Genomic DNA, 17,865 nt, shown 5'->3' with positions numbered 1-17,865 from the left:
TGATAATAAAAATATTTATATTAATAATATTGTTCTTGTCGGTTGATCTCGGGTGGACTGGATATAGGGCTTCGCTTATGATTTGTCTTTTCTGGCAAGTCTGGCACTTGACTCCATTGGACAAAGGGGGCTCTACCTGTTAATTACACTCCGACAATCAAGTTAGTGAGAACACTAGAGATATCAACTCAGTTTCAGTCTTAGTATTCAGAAACAACGTATCTCTATCGGGGGTCTCAAGCCCCTTTTATAGATTTCCCGCCAACAACTTTTTCTATCAATAATATAATCTCAACAGAAGAGCATTTAATCATAACAGAAAAACCACCTGCTAACAGACACCAATTATCTTCATGTGCTAACAGCAAAAAACATTTTGTTTAACATGTGCACCATTATTCTCAGGTGTTTCTCTTTTATTCTCAACAACTATTAATTAATATGTAACTAACTTGCATATTATCACAAGAGATAAAATTTCTCTTTATCTTCAGAATAATATGATAATAGATTTAAACAATAAAAATGATATCTTTCATCTTCAAAATAATATTACAACATATAAAATATCTCTTAATCTTTTATCTTAATTACCTTTTCTAGGCTGACCAACATCTAGGCCGAGCTCACGACCCACCTCTTGGGCCCAAACACTGAGTTAACCACAACCAAATGCTTGGACCGAGGTCCCGAGCATTCCTGTCCAGTACACAAGCCCCCCAAGCTCGAGCCGAATTTGACTGGATGAAAAGGCTTACGAGAATATAATCTCAATTGAAAACATATATAATAAAAAAATATTATGCCTACGGGCACCTTTATTCACAGTGCCAACAACAGAAGAAAGTCTCGTGCACCTTTACTCACGGGTGGTCGCTACTTAACTTATCATATAGCAAACTTCAACTAGCTCAAGATAATAACTACTATCACACACATGCAAACACTCTATTACTTATACTAACCCATATTTGCCTCTTAAGCATAAAGTAATAAAGATAACAAGAATGCAACTAAGGCAAAATCTAAGCATGAAAAAACGTGGAGTCCTTAACTAACAAAGGATTAACCTTTTGATGAACTATACACCCATAACTACAACAAGCCTATGCTCACTCTTGACTTGCAGAGGTGTATCTCGCAAACTTGGCACGGGGCCATATATCTTGATCTCACCAAGCTTTGTTTCGTAGAGCGCCTACTCGATTGATCATCTGACCATTCACTCACAGAGATAGCCCGACTTACCATGCATCGAAACAACTGAACCATGACATCTGCTTGCAAAGAGCCTATAACTCGTTCTTACGCCAAGTTAGGTCGTCTTACCTTGCCTCAAATCAAAAAACTTAACCATAACAAATTAAACTATAGAGCGCCTGTACTCATGTAGTCATACTGACACCGAGCTAGGTCGTCTTACCATGCCAAGTACCTTATCTACCACAGGTTTATCCACAAGGCGCCTATACTCGAGTGGTTGTTCTGATGTCGAGCTAAGCCGTCTTACCATGACACTAGATAAGCATTTCACGCATAGGGCACCTATATTCGGGTAGTTGTACTGACATCGAGCTAAGTCGACTTACCATGTAAGAATTCCAATAACCTTACCTCCACAAAGCGTCTATGCTCGAATGACTCTATTCACTCCAGGCTAGGATGTCTTACCAAGCCTTATTGTTTACAAATGCAGTGCGCCTATGATGTGAGTTGATTTTAGGATTGTTCATTTTATGGTGTGACACTTTATTTAGATTGAGATTTTAGGAATTTAAGAGTAAAGACCTTAGGAAAATCCCCACTGAACATTAACTTAACCAAGTGGTTAAGTAGATATGAAGGTTCATTTCACAAAGGCAAAAGGAAAAGACAATTATAAGATGAAAATGATGCTAGAAGGTGCGAAATTAAAGAACAAGGAAAAGAAACCAAAATAAAATTTCCGAATGGAAACAAGGAAAACCAAACAAGAACGTGATACAAAGAGTGAAAATGGAATGACAATGAAAGAATAGATGAAGGAGAAAGCTTATGTGATAGATTTGAGAAGTGGTACATGCCACTTGGAGTGTGATTGGCCTCCAAGATAAGTGAAGATAGCTGCCACTTGAAAGCTCTCAATACTCACAAGATAAGACCTAAATGCTAAGAAGAATTCAAATCTCACTAAAACCTCTCACAATTTGTGCAGAGTAACTCTTCTTCTATTAGTTTCAACTTGTAAAATACACTAGGTAGGCCTCCTATTTATAGGTGAAGGAGCCTTGGAGAACAAGCTAAAGGGGTAGGATGGAAAAGGGAAAAAAATGGGTAGCCTTAGGGTTTGACTAAGTCAAACCCGCATCCTAGGCTTGTCCTTCTAGAAACTAGGTCAAAATGTTTTCCAAAAGGGCTAGGAACAAGCTAAAATACTACCCACACCCCATATTATGCTAAAGGTACCTTATTCTAGCGTATATTTGCTATTTGGACCCCTAAAGTGAGCCCAATTATTTACAACATATTTGTATCTTATAAGAAGACCAAAAGGAAGAATAGTTGGTGTGATGGTTTATGCTTAGCTCCTCTGGTGAGGTCCATGTGATCCTTGGTGGGTTTATGAGTTGGTCGCTGAGATGACAGTTCACCATGTGCTTTGTCTTTCGCTTCCTAGTCATCTCCAAGTTCAAGAGAATTCGACCTCGAATTCAGAACTCCTGCAGATAACATAGTTAGTTTGTTCACATATAAGATAGTGCAATGATTGGGATGTGAACTCAACTTATGTTCTTTAAGTGTTGGGAGTGCATAAGGCGTGGTTCTATTTACAGACCAAGTTTTGAAAGAATGTCTGGGAATGACAAATCTTTGTTATGAAAATCCTCTTAAAAGGTGAAAACCTTTAGAAGGTGTTTGAAAATCATCCCTAAAATTCTTTAAGAAATATGGTAAATAAGTAGAAACCTTTGGGAATAAAAAAGAGAAGGAAAAAGTATACCATGAAGGCGCAGTTATTTTTGGGAGGTCTAACAAGATGAAACCCTTTTTACTTCCTCGGCTTTTTCATTTTCTCCTTTTGTTTTTATTTGTATTTGTTCGTTAGTTGCCAACTTGGTGCTTTTAGTTGGACAGTTGGCAGCGATGTGCCCAAAATCTAAACACTTAAAACATTTCATATTTGAGGTTTTGGTTGGTGACTGAGTGGTAGAGGTGAAAAGGTGGTCTTTAGAAACTTTTTGGTGTGTAGTGATTTCTTTTGAAGAATGAGAAAGAGAAGTTTTTGTATAAATTTTGTTTGCATCCTTCCTTGAAGATTTGTAGAAGTCATCACTATGACCTTGATGGCTAGGTGAACCAATTTCTTTAAAGAAGAGTACTCATATACTTATACAACATCTCAAATTTCTCGCCTCAAACCACTCACAAACATAGTTATCTTTGACTCATCACTATTAGGCATATTAATTTTAGTAAAAGTTGTTTCTAAATCCTCAAAATATTCCTTTACCATCCTAGGTCCTTGATGAAGTCGTTAGAGCTTCAACAAGTGTTCCTTCCTATGAGGAGGAACAAACCGCACGCGCATACATTCTTTCAAATCATACCAAGAGACCACGATTGGCCTCTTGTTTAGCCCAATATCCATTATAGTTTGTTGCCACCATTGGTTGGCATAGTCTAAAAAAACTAGGGAAGCTAACCTAAGCTTTTAGTCCTCGGTGACCTTATACAAATTAAAGAGATGTTCAACTTTAGCTTCCCATTCTAAATACAAAGTAGGGTCATTGGACCCACTAAAACTAGGTAACTTTACAAAATCAAAAGAATGTTGTGGTTGGTGGTGGTGTTGATGGTGCCGTTTTGCAAAAGTGTGCACTTGCCCATCATGTTCTTGATTCCCATAGTGCATGGATGGTCTAGGTGCTCTTGGCAGCTCCAATCTCCTTTCTTGATTTTGGCTCGCTTGAGCTTCTTCTAGTCTTTGCAATCTTTTCGCTAGTTGGCTTATTTTTTTCATTTTTGTGGACAAGTCGCTTCTTGACCTCAACAAGTTCTCCAAAAAGGTGGGCTTTGTGATATGATTGTGGTTTTGAATATTCACCTAAAGACAAATGACCCATAAATTTTGCACAAAGGAACAAACAATTAGTGAAAACAATTTAAACACTCCTCACATTTGCGTCACTTTTGGTGAAATTGAAAAAGAGAACACTCAAAGCACTTCAAAGAAAAAAAATTTCCTCCCTTAAAAAGGTCTTTCTTGAGGTTGAAATACTCTCAAATGAAAAAGGTCAAAGCCTTCAACACTTGATCTTAAAGGAAACCACCACAAAACTTAAGGAAAAAGAAATAAAAGACAAACAAGAAAAACTTAAGCAAGATAAACTAAACCAAATCTAAGAAAGAGATTATGACAAAACTTGAAGAAAGACAATAAAGAAAAAAGGCACACAAAAGGACTCAAAGATACTTACTAAACTTTTAACAATGAAATTTCTAAAGCAAAAGGATAAAAGATTCCACAATGGTTGAAATCAATTTGCCAATCAAGTAGAATCCAAATTTGAAAATGTTTTTCTTTAAGAATTGATACAACCAATTTGCGTTTTCATTTTTTTTTTATATTAGTTTCTGAATTATGGAAATGAAATGTCCATAGTTTTGATCATGCATAATTTCCAATAAATCCAATTTTCACAAAAACTTTGGGATTTAATATAATTGAACACTTGAATTCTTTTGTTTGGAACTTAAATCTACTTCTACTAAAACAAGTTTCTAATTACTTCTCAAACTTTCAAAATTAAAAGCAAAGTAAGTAGAATCAAAATAAGGACTCCTAGAACACTAATGAACATATGACTCAAAGCAAAAGGAAAGAACACAATAAGACAAAAAAAATAACAATCCAAAAGCGAAACAAAGCTATGGAAAATAAAATGGCCGAATGAAAATTGCAAGGAAAATAAAGAGCTGAAAATTAAATTGCAAGAATGTAAAGACAAGAATTTAAAGGAACTTGAATTTAAAGACAAGAATTAAAGGTACTTGAATTTAAAGACAATAAATTAAAGGTGCTTGAATGTAAAGTGCCAATCAACTCAAAGCAAAATAAGCTCAAGAACCTAAGCTTTGATAACCACATGATGTGAGTTGATTTTAGGATTGTTCATTTTATGGTGTGACACTTTAGTTAGATTGAGATTTTAGGAATTTAAGAGTGAAGACCTTAGGAAAATCTCCACTGGACATTAACTTAATGAAGTGGTTAAGTAGATGTGAACCTTGGTGTTTTCACTCAAGGGGGAGGTGTTCTCTGCGAACCTTCCTTTCCCGGTCTTGAGACTTCTAACCCAAGTGAATAGTTCGTAACTGACCTCTGTTGAAGCTGGAGGAAGCTTCTTCCCTACCAAGGCTTGATGTGTGTTTGATGAAGAAAATAGCTTGAGTGCTTTGAAGATTGTAATAGGTTTTAGATTCGTTTGTAATTAGGCTTGTAATTGTGTAAGGTTGCCTTTTGTTGTATAACCCATCCTAGATGCCTAACCAAGTCTAGATCAAGCACATGATGTGGTTAAATGGTTTTTGAAAAGCTTTTTAAAGAATTTTTAATAGTTTTAAATCAGTACACAAATAAATCTGTTTTATGGAGAAAGAATCTGTTTATTTCTTCTCTGTTAAAAGGCTTTTCTAAAATTCTATTAGGGCACCACAGGTAAAGCTAAGTTAGTTATTTCAGTTAAAGCTGAGCTGACCTGTTTGCTATATTTTAATCTGTTTCACTGAGAAAGAACAGGTTTATTCTTTGGTGGGTTGAAAGGTTTTTCACAAGTTAGTTAGGGCACCAAAGGTACAACTCAGACAGTTATTTCAGTTAGCTGAGTTGGCGGTTTTCACAAAATAAATCTGTTAAGTTCAAAAATGAATCTGTTGTTTTCATAACTGCTTTTCAACTGTTTTTTGAAAAGAAGTTAGAAACTGTTTTCTATATAAAGAAAAGTCTCTCTCACATGAAAAGGGTGCTGAGCAATTACGTTTTTTGATAGAGATCAAACATTTTCCATGTGAGAAGAAGGATTGAAAGATTTTTGAAAGGTTTTCCAAAGAGATTTTCAAGTGTGCTTGTTCTAGGAAACCTTTGATCTTGGTGAAGGTGCTGGTGCAGTTCTGCAGCAAATTGAACTATTGGTTTTGAGTTCTTGCATCTTCTTTTCAGGTGTAATCTTTCCTTTATTCTTGTTTGTATAGGTGTAAGTGTTAGTCACTCCTTGATAGGGTTATTTGGAGTGCAAGGTGTGCTGAAATAGGGTTTTTCAGCATTGATTGTGTTGTTCTTGTAGTGTTCAAGAACTGCTGTGTTTGTAAGTAATTGGTACTTTTTTTAGTGGATTCCACCTTGGGGTAAGGTGAGACTGGATGTAGCTCTGTATGAGTGAACCAGTATAAAAACTTGTGTACCTTTTCTTCTCATCCCTGCACTCATTTATGGTTTTGCTTAATTCTGTCAAGAACTAAATCTGTTCTTTTGAAATTGAATCTATTAATTCTGGGTTTAAGTAAAAACTGTTCTTCCTGATTGGTTAAAGTTCTCTAATCACAAACAAGGCAATTGTATATGATGTATTAAGTGATCTTTGAACAAACAGTCTATTCATTAAAATCTGAGGAAGAATCATTCTCCTTAAAACCTTGTGTTGAGTAAATTTGTTTGGATTCTAAGCTTAGATATATCCTTCATCATCATAATATTCTGCTGATCTGGTTCTGTTATATTTCTCTGTTGATCACAATTTTATATTGAACAAATTCAGATTGTGCTAGACTACTCTGAAGAATCAATCTGTTTCATGTAAAAACAATCTGTTCTTTTTGTCTCTGGTATACTGAAAATTGTGTGTTCTTGCGAAAATTTTATAAGCTCAATTCACCCCTCCCCTCTTGAACTTAGACACTAATAGACCCAACAACCTCGTCCTTGCCCAAGGGAAAGGAAGGATTTAACTGGTGAACCGAGTACTGTTCAACCTTAGTGTTTTCACTTAAGGGGGAGGTGTTCTCTACGAACCTTCCTTTCCTGGTCTTGAGACTTCTAACCCAAGTGAATAGTTTGTAACTGACCTCGTCCTCGCCCAAGGGCAAGGGATGATTTAATTGGTGAACCGTACTAATTAACCTTGGTGTTTTCACTCAAGGGGTAGGTGTTCTCTACGAACCTTCCTTTCCCAGTTTTGAGACTTCTAACCCAAGTGAATAGTTCATAACTGCACTACAAAAAATGCTTGAGAATATACTTCAATCGAAACTTTATTGGGTGACCTCGTTAAAAAACCCTTGTAAGGGAAAAAGAGTGTCCCCTAAAAACTATGTACAATGCAATAGTTCAACTGAAGTAAAATTTAAGGTTGGTCGCGTTCCATGTACGAGGAATCGCCCCACCTTCTAAAGTCTCAAGCCTGTATGCTTTGTTCCCAAGGGCCTCTATCACCCTGAAAGGACCAGTCCACTTAGGAGACAACTTTTCTCTAGCTGGTATGGGTGGGCCTTTCGCATCACCAAGTCGGCGACCTGGAACTGCCGAGGTCTCAGCTTGGAGCTGTGCTTGTACTCCACCCTCGTCTTCAAGGCTTTAGCTTTGATTCTTGCTTCCTCCCTTATCTCATCTAGTAGGTCCAGGTTCACCTTTCTCTATTCATTGGACTCTTCGGCCACGAAGTTCTGAAAACGTGGCGAGTTCTTCTGGATCTCTCTACAAGAATCATCGCGTCCGAACCATACACCAAGTTGAAGGGTGTTTCCTTGGTGGTGGACTTGGGAGTAGTGTGGTAAGCCCACAAAATTCTAGGAACTTTTTCTGCCCAGGTCCCTTTGGCCTTCTCCAGCCTTCTCTTCTAACCCCTCAACAGAACTCGGTTGGTAGACTCAACTTGCCCATTCGTTTGGGGGTGTTCGACTGATGCAAACACCTACTTTATCTTGAGTTCTGTACACAAATTTCCCAGCTGTTGGCTTGCAAACTGGGTGCCATTATCAGACACCAACCATTTTGGGACTCCAAAGCGACATACTATATTTTTTCAAATGAAGTGTTGGATCTTGTGGGCTGTAATCTGCTATACTGGCTCAGCCTCTATCTACTTCATGAAATACTCTATGGGAACCACGAGGTACTTCATCTGTCGTACTGCCAAAGGAAATGCGCCTAGAATATCGATTCCCCAAGTATGGAACGACCAAGGGCTATAGATCAACCCGAGCTCTTCTGGTGGCGCCTTGTGCCAGTCAACGTGTTGCTGACATTGCTTGCACTGTTGTGCGTACCTTGTGCAGTCTTCCCTTATGGTTTGCCAATGGTATCCCGCACGAAGGGCCTTTAATGCGAGATATTGACCACCGATATGACTCCCGCATATCCCTTCATGGAGTTCTGCCATTATTCGCATGCACTGCTCTCCACTTACACATACCAAAATAGTGTGGGCAAACCCGTGTCTGAACAATTCCCCGTCAATGAAGGTATATTTGCTCAAATTTTTCTTTATTTTTCTGGCCTCTGTGGGTTCCAGCGGGAGTATCCCATCGGCCAAGTAACGCTTGTAGGGCGTCATCCAGGTTTCTCCTCTTTCAACCAGGCAGACCTGCAACGACTCTTCCCCAAAAACTGGATATGCGCTTATCCTGGGTGTTTTCAACGTCTCCTGAGTCAATGACCGATGAATTCTCTTCCTCCCTTCCGACGTGCTAACTTGATGGACCTTTACCAAATTATTTGTAGTGAAGGTTCGAGGTGTCCTCAGGCTTTCCTGGACGACTTTCCTTTGTCTGCCCCCCTTTCTCGAACTGACGAGCTTTGCTAGTAAGTCAGCTCGGGCATTCTTCTCTCTAGGGACATGTACCAACTCAAACACCGCAAATGATTTCTTCAGGATTTGGACATATTCTAGATAAGCAGCCATCTGAGGGTCTTTGGCCTGGTACTCTCCTGTTACTTGGCCCGTGACTAGTAAGGAGTCACTCTTCGCCAGCAAACTCTGCGCACCCATCTCCTTGGCTGATAGTATTCCAACGATCAAAGCCTCATACTTTGCATGGTTGTTATTGGCCTTGAAAGCGAACCGCAGAGCCTGCTCAATCAATAGTTCATTTGGCCCTTCCAGGATGACGCCAGCCCTGCTACCTTGTTTATTAGAGGAACCATCTACAGAGAACACCCATCGGAAGTCGGACTCTTCATGGTGTGTGTCTACCGAGGATAGCTCTACCACGAAGTCAGCGTAAACTTGGCCTTTGATAGGGCCTTTGGGCTCGTACTGTACGTCGAATTTTGATAGCTCTACCGCCCAATGCACCATTCTTCTAGCAACGTCTGGCTTTTGTAAGACCTTGCAAATGGGAAGGTCTGTCATCACTACCACGATAAAGCTTTGGAAGTAGTGGCGAAGTCTTCTCGCTAAGAACACCACTGCCAGAGCTGCCTTCTCTAGGGCCTGGTACCTCACCTCGGGCCCTTGCAATACTTTGCTCACAAAGTAGATTGGCTTCTGTATCTGGTCCTGTTCCTGCACGAGGACCGAACTGATCGCCCGATCAGTGATCGCAAAGTATAGGCGAAGCGGGGAATCTAGCTGCGGCTTGCATAACACTGGTGGACTGGCCAGACACTCCTTCAGCTTGAGAAACGCCTCTTCACACTCTCTGGTCCATACAAACCTACTGTTCCTCCTCAGGCACTGGAAATAGGGGTGACCTTTGTCCCCTCCAACCGATACAAATTTGGACAGAGCGGCCATCCGCCTTGTTAATTAGGTTTCGCCTCCTTCAATTAGGCATACTTGCATTGAATCTTCCCCTGATAACGCGTATGTGCTTATTCTGGGCATTTTCAGGGTCTCTTGAGTCAACGACCGGTGACTTCTCTTAGCACCTTCTGCGGTGCTTATCAGCTGGACTTCCGTTGTGACTTCTGTGGTGGTTCGAGGTGTCCTCAAGGTCTCCTGTATGACTGTCCTCTGCTTGCCCCCCTTGCTTGAACTGGCGAGCTTTGCTAGCAAGTCAGCTCGGGCATTCTGTTCTCGAGGGACATGTACTAACTCGAACACCGCGAAAGTCTTCTTCAAGATATGGACATACTGTAGGTATGCGACCATCTGGGGGTCCTTGGGTTGGTACTCTCTGATAACTTGCCCTATTACCAATAGGGAGTCACTCTTCGCCATCAGACTTTTCGCCCCCATCTCTTTAGCTAGCAACATTCTAGCTATCAGGGCCTCATACTGGTTATTACTGGCCTTGAAAGCAAACCGTAGGCCTGCTCAATCAACAACCCATTTGGACCTTCCAAGTTGACACCAGCTCCGCTACCCTGTTGGTTTGAGGATCAATTTACGAAGAGGACCCACTTGAAACCTGCTTCCTCTTGGTGCATGGCTGCCGAGGAGAGCTCTACTACGAAGTCAGCATAAACCTGGCCTTTGATAGGTCCTTTGGATTCGTACTGCACATCAAACTCTGATAATTCCATCGCCCAACGCACCATTCGTCCTGCCACATCAGGCTTCTGTAAGACATTGCGAATGGGCAAGTCTGTCATTACTATCACGATGAAGCTCTGGAAGTAGTGGTGAAGTCTTCGAGCTGAAAACAATACCGCCAAAGCTGCCTTCTCTATGGCCTGGTACCTCACCTCAGGCCCTTGCAACACTTTACTCACGAAGTATATCGGCCTTTGTACCTGGTCCTGCTCCTGAACTAGGACCGAACTAATGTGAGTTGAATCAAGCATAAACAATTTTCATCATATGAACACAAGAATATATGTGAAGAAAGACAACAATTAAGAGTTGACAACAAGGACAAACAATTAGGAACAAGTGGAGGAACTTAAGGAATCATCATTGAAGTACAAAGCCTTCTAATAGATGAACCAAACTCAAGATTGAGTGCCATTCCACAATGAATCGAAACAACACAAGGAATTGAAGACACAAATACAAAATCAAATTAAGCTACAACTGCAAAATTGAAAGTAGAACGCAAGATGAACACGAATAATCGGTGGAAATTAAAGAACAACATCTAAAATGACAAACTACCGATTGGAATTGCTAAAAACATGGAAATGGAGATGGAAGGAAGAAGGAACTTAGTTGGATGAAGACTTGAAGGAGATGGACACGCCACTTGAAGATGATGATCCAAGATGAGTGCTAGTTACCACCACTTGAAGCCCTCCAAAGCTCAGAAGATAAGACTTAGTGAAGGAGATCAAATCTCTCACAATTCTCTCTCAATTTGAGTAGAGTTTCCTTTCTTCAATTTCTAAATTCTGATTTTACAAAGAGCATGGCCTTTCTATTTATAGTAGAAGAGGGCTGAAAATGAAAAGGCACAATTCAAAAACTAGACTATTCAAAATTGGAGCCAAAATAAGTCACATGAGAAGTGTGACTTGCTTTCCTACTTGGGGCACCTCCTAAAACTATATCTACACCTACTCTTTTATGTCACATGAAAGGTGTGACTTTGTTTTGTACATTAGCACCCCTTATTTAATATCTACACCTTCCTTTTAAAGTTCTACTAGAAACTACACAAAAGTAATTACAAAAAGAGACATCCATTGATGCTCATTTATTAATGCTTGGCCTTCCTCCTCATGGGTTGGGCTTGGGCTTCTTGGGATTGGGCCTCATATTTTGAAAAGACTAATAAGAAGAACTTTAAATGTTTTGGCCCTTGTCCATTCCTCTTATTAATAGCATCTTTTTGATTCTCATCATACCCCCCAAGTTGGAGAGAATTCGTCCACGAATTCAGTACTCTTGCATAAAACAAAGTCAGTTTGCAATTAGATAAAAGAATACAAGAAGAAATAGGCAAACTTGACTTAGCACTTTGAAATGTTGGGAGTTCAGAAAAAAATGTCCTATACACAGACCATGTTGGAAAAGATTGTTTAGGAATGATATTATTTGAAAAAATATGAGGTAAGAAAAATTCATCCTTAACACTCTTTATCCAATATGGTGTGGAAGTAGGAATCTTGGATAATGAAAAAGACAAAGAAGAAGAATACCTTGTAGGCGTAGCACGAGTCAATAAAATTGATTTAGTTGAAAAGGTATTGTGACTCGTTTTATCATGTACTTCATTTGCTTTTTCATTTTCTCTTTTAATTTTAATTTTTATTTGGTCCTCATGAAACTCTTGGGGAGAGAGGGGTTTTAAGGTAACCTTGCGCCCTTGGAAGGAAAAAGACATTATGTTGGATAGGCCATCATGTAAAACATGTCTATCATATTGCCAAGGCCTTCCTAAAAGAACATGAGTTGCTTCTATGGGTACAACATCACAAAAAACCTCATCTTTATACTTTCCTATTGCAAAGTTTATGAGAACTTGTTTATCTACCATGATTTCACACTCGGCATTAAGCCAATGTAATTTATAGGGCTTGGTATGAGAGATAATGGGTAAGTCTAACTTCTCCACAACTCTTGTACTAGCCACATTAGTGCAACTACCCCCATCTATAATCAAGGAACATAACTTGTTGTTGATAAGACAACAGGTCTGGAAAATATTTTCTCTTTGGGTACCATCCAAAGATTTTGGAATTGTGCCTAACATTCGTCTTATCATCAATAAGTCACCTTCACAAGGTATTTCACATTCATGATCACTAAGGGTTTTTGAAGGGGAAGGGGAATTAGATCTAGATGAATTATCACTATGTTCACTAACTACTTGATCACCCTTAACCATCATGGTGCATTTGGTTGGACAATTGGCTGCTATATAACCATAACCTAAACATTTAAAACACTTTTTACAAGAAGATTTAGATGGTGATTTAGGAGTAGAGGTGGAAGGCTTAGAATCTAGGTTTGAAAGTAGAGTCTTTAGAAGGAAATTTTGAAAAATATTTATTTTCTGTTTTCCAAGAAGAGTGGTAATAGCCATCATTATGAGAATTTTTAAAAGAATTTTTCCTTGCAATTTGAGATTCTACCATGATGGCAAGGTGAACCAAAGTTTCTAAAGAAGAATAGTCATGAAGCTATACCACATCTTGGATTTCCCTTATAAGACCACTAACTGTACTGAGCAGTCCTCGAACGTCGTTGACTGCTAGTAATGGTGGGCCACGTAAGTTGGGTCCCACAAGCGGCATGAGCCAGTTGGGTCCCACAAGCGGCATGAGCCAGTGTCCTTGGCAATAGAATGAGGGCGATGTGACATCGGACATCGGTGACTCAAATAGCAGAGCTGGGCCACGAAAGGTGGATCCCAGACTACACACCAATTATTAGTAGGGAGAAACTTAGATCACGAGGGGCCCATGCATGTGGTGTGAATAGCGCATTCAGGCGTAGCACAAGTAAAGAGCCACTGGAAGAGCTAAGGCCCGAGAGGGTTACGTTCCAGGGGTAGGCTTCATGCATGGCACGTGAAAAACTAGGGCACTCCCAGAACAAATGGCCCAAAGATTAGGTGTACAAGTAGGTACCCAAGTGGCCATCCCGTCAGAGGTTGCACTCAAGTAAGGGAGCCTTACGCGCTAGATTGCCCTAAGAGTGGGTGATAGCGGCACTAAGGCATACCCTAAAAAACCCTAAATACGGGTGGCGGAAACAACGGAAACCCTAGAGTATATAAAAGGGTAGTAACAAACTTAACAAGGTACGCAACATTTACGCGATACACACAGAAATTACACAGGGCTTTACGAGCTAAGAGTTTTGGTGTTTCCTAGCCCCAATATTGACTTGAGCGTTAGAGTGCAAACGACCTCTAGGGCGCCCCTTTGTCTTTGCAGGTTCAGGTGTTTGATCGAAGGAAAGCCCAAACGAAGGCAGAGAGAATTGGGCGTGTGATCGTCGTTAGACGTACGAAGGCAATCAAGTCAACCAACAGGAACATTTGGTGCCCACCGTGGGGCACGAATTAAAACTTTGTCCCATTTATAAGAACAGAGCAAAGATCCATCAAGATGAGAAACACGAGGCAAGGATCCGTTGCACCAAATGGAGGAGAGAGCCTCACCCTACAACAGATCATGGAAACGATGCGCGCCCTCCAATTAACGGTGGTGGCATCAAGATTGGATCAAGAACGCATCCAGATTGATCTGGCTGCGTTGCAGGCGAGAAACGAAGAACTGCGCAGAACCAATGAGGAATTGCGCAGGAATTTGCAGAATCAGGCAGGGGAAAGTGAGGCAGAAGAGCAAGAATCTGCCACGCCACCTAATGCCATTTTCACAACCGATCATGGATGCTGTGATACCAGCCACGTTCGTGGGTCCTAAAGCCACCTTCACAGGTGTAGAGGACCTAGAGGCTCATCTCACGACCTTTCACACACAAAGGATGCTAGTTGGGGGCTCTGACGCAGTGCATTGCAAGCTAATCCTGAGCACGATGGCAGGAACGAAGCTAGATTGGTTCATCAGTCTCCCTTATGGGCACGTGACATCGTTCATGCAGTGTTCTACGCTGTTCAGGGAGCAGTACATAGCTAATCGGGCTCCCCCACCGGTCTCTTATGATCTTTTCGACGTAAGACAATATCAGGGATAGTCCCTGAAGGAGTTCCTCAATCGTTTTGGGGCACAAGTGGGGAGGCTGAACACCAAGGATGAGACTATGATGGTGCATGCTTTCAGGAAGGGAATCGTGCCAGGACCCTTTAGTGAATTGCTCATCTGGAACCACCCCAAGACTTTTGGCGAGATCAGGCGTCGAGCGATGGCACATATTGTCGCGGAAGGAGAAGTCAACGAGAAGCGTACCTGCGTTGTCCCCACACGCCCGCGAGGGCCAAGTCGACCTCAGCCCATGAGGGTGCATGAGATAACGACGAAGAAGAGGGCCCCAGCGAAGCAACAACCCTATGAGCCCAGGAAGCCCCAAACTAGGGGGCGCACGAGGGAGGATGTGCCACCAAGGCACAACTTCCTAGTGGAATTGAAGGATCTGATCGTTGTCCCCAACATAGCAGAGAGATTAAAAATGCTCGCTAAGACTGACAAAAGGTTGGGGCCTAACAAGAACGCCTAGTGCGAGTTCCACCAAGCATTTGGCCACCCCATACGCAATTGTTTGGTGCTTGGACACCAGTTAGATGAGCTGGTAAAGAATGGTTTCCTTAAGGACTACTTGATGGAGTCACAGGGAGCCCAGACCTTAACAACGCCAGGAGGGGATCAAGGGCACGAGATGGCCGTTCATGGCGAGATTCACACCATTTCGGGGGGTTTCTCAGGTGGAGGGTGCACCGCTTCTCAGCGGAAGAAGTATGCATGAGCGGTGATGACGGTGGAGGCGTAAGAGGCAGATCATGCCCTTGACGTCGACCTCACCTTCACCAAGGTTGACCTCTGAGATGTCGTTCCCCAAGACAATGTCCCAGTGGTGATCTCAGTAGTGACCGCAGGGAGAAAGGTACACCGTGTCTTGGTGGACCAGGGAAGCTCGGCCGACGGGATGTTCTGGTCGACATTCAACAAGCTGTAGTTGTCTCCTGATCAACTGAGGCCTTACACTGGCTGTTTGTATGGTTTTGCGGGAGACCAGGTGGAGGTGCGTGGGCACCTAGAGCTAAGAACCACCTTCAAAGACGGTGTTGCCTCCCGCAGAGAACATTAGGTACCTTGTCGTGAACGCCCCCTCAACTTACAACATACTGTTGGGCAGACTCGCACTGAACAGGCTGAGGGTGGTAGAATCGATGAGGCATATGAAGATGAAGTTGCCTGACTTGGGGGGAATGGTGATCACCATCAGGTCAGGCCAAAAGGAGGCTAAAAGATGCTACGAGAACAACCTCAAGACAAAGAGAGGGGTGTTCACAGTTACCACCTCGGCACCAAGTGAAGAAGGGGGCGCCCAGGCAGAGATTGCCCGGGAGAGGCGAGCCGAACCAGCAGGAGACGTCTTGGAGCGGGAGATCGGAGGCAGGATGTTCAAACTTGGCAAATCACTAGGCCAAGGGAGGCAAAACCAAATTGTTGAGGTCATAACGCGGCACGTGGATGCCTTCGCATGGTCCGCCTCGGGCATGCCTGACATAGACCCTGACTTCCTATGGAATCGCCTCACAATGGACCCCTAGGTCCGACCTGTCTGCCAGAGAAGAAGAAAGTTCAACGAGGTGAGGCGACAGGTCATCAAAGAAGAGACGAAGAAGTTGCTGAGCACCGACCACATACGGGAGATTCAGTACTTCGTGTGGCTGGCAAATGTGGTCCTGGTGAAGAAGGCCAACGGGAAGTGGTGGATGTGTGTGGACTTCACCGACCTCATCAAGGCTTGCCCGAAGGACTCTTATGCACATTTCTTTGGCAGAACTACATTCTGAAACCTTGAGCAATTCATTAGAATCAAGTGCAGATACAATGATGTTCATAGCTATACAATTAAGATGTTCAGTTTCAGAAGAATCATTTTCAGATATAGGCATGAGATAGTTCTTTGTAATGACATTCTAGATTATCCTATCTAAAGCTTCAACAAAGAATTTCATTCTTATGCACCACAAATCATATTTCATACCACAGAACAAAGGTGGTTTGTTTAAACATGCACCTTCCCCAAAAGAAAACTTTTCAGCCATTTAAAAAATAGTTTTAGGATCACACTTGAATAAATTTCAAGAACCAAGCTCTTGATGCCAATTGTTAGAATATATGGATTTAAACTAAAGGGGGGGGAGGGGGTGGGGGTGAATTGTTTAAAGAGGGTTTTCGAAAACTTTTAAGTCAAGAATGAAATTATCTCAAGAAACATATGATAAAGAATTCAGTTTGCCAAAATCTAAAGCAAAAACAACTGCACCAGAAAAACAATTGGTTGTTTATACCAGTTTGCAAATATTAAAACTGAATTTAAAGAGATTAAGGATAGAGAGAATGCACACAAATGTTTATACCGGTTCACTCTAAACCCAGAGCTACATCCAGTCTTCTCAGAAACCACTGAGGAACACCACTGAGAAATGAAACCTAGATCACTTACAACACAACCAAGAAAGTGACCTTGATCCCTTCAAGACACACACTTCTCTTGGCCAACACACCAATACTAAGAATGCTGATCTTGAACCCCTCAAGAACACACAACACTTCTCAGCAAACACACAAAGATTCTTGTTCAACAGATACAAGGATTACACTTGTTATAGAAGCAAATCTGAAATCAATACAAACAGAAATCCTATCTCACACACTTTGATCAATCTCAATCTCTAAGCAATCTCAACTTTTCAAAATCTCAAACACTTGTGTTAATTCTCTCCTAACTCAAATTTGTTTTTCTAAAATATATTCAAATTTGTTGTTTGTTATCAAATCTTAACAAACTATTCATTGCATTTAAAGATTGGTCAAAACATTAAAAACTGGAGCGTAATCAGTTAAAATCATTTAAAGCTCAGTAAAAGAAAAAACCATTTTTCTGTTATGGTACCAAAACAAACAATCGGTTGTTTCCTCGAATCAATCGGTTGTTTTGGTTTTAACAGCTCAACCATTTGAAAAACAGTTTTCAATATTTTCTAAAAACACCTAAGTATAAAACAATCGGTTGTTTTGACAAAACAACAGGTTGTTTTTCACTTAGCTTGAAAAAAACTTTTTCTTCTAAAAAGATTGAGAATGCCTATGCTTTGGATTCAATCAAAGAGTGGATTACAAAACTCAATCTACCCCAGATCCTATCTAAGACAACTCAGCAATAGCAAGCACAACCTAGCCTTCAACATTCTTCAAAGGGTTTTGGATTCTTCAAAGCTTGAACACCACTTGGTTCAACAATCTCCCCCTATTTGATGAAGACAAATCCCTGATGCTTTTGTTGTACCTGATTGAATCTGAAGCAGTTCTTG

The 17,865-nt window shown here is 41.1% G+C and overlaps 1 protein-coding gene across 1 annotated transcript; it reads right to left on the bottom strand.

Annotated features, from left to right (window-relative positions):
• Positions 1-8,114: 8,114 nt before the first annotated feature.
• On the bottom strand, positions 8,115-9,770 carry LOC137815580 (uncharacterized). Its single transcript, XM_068618695.1, has one exon. The coding sequence runs from the start codon at positions 9,768-9,770 to the stop codon at positions 8,115-8,117; it is 1,656 nt and encodes a 551-aa protein (XP_068474796.1).
• Positions 9,771-17,865: the final 8,095 nt, after the last annotated feature.

This window comes from Phaseolus vulgaris, chromosome 1, assembly GCF_000499845.2.
Source record: "Phaseolus vulgaris cultivar G19833 chromosome 1, P. vulgaris v2.0, whole genome shotgun sequence".
Taxonomy (NCBI): Eukaryota; Viridiplantae; Streptophyta; class Magnoliopsida; order Fabales; family Fabaceae; genus Phaseolus; species Phaseolus vulgaris.
The sequence above is the reverse complement of the archived record's forward strand: the minus strand, read 5'-3'. Positions and strand labels throughout refer to the sequence as shown.

Bases quoted from the DNA above. Each gene is read 5' to 3' on its own strand.
- LOC137815580 (XM_068618695.1), bottom strand. From the start codon at position 9,770: ATGGCCGCTCTGTCCAAATTTGTATCGGTTGGAGGGGACAAAGGTCAC.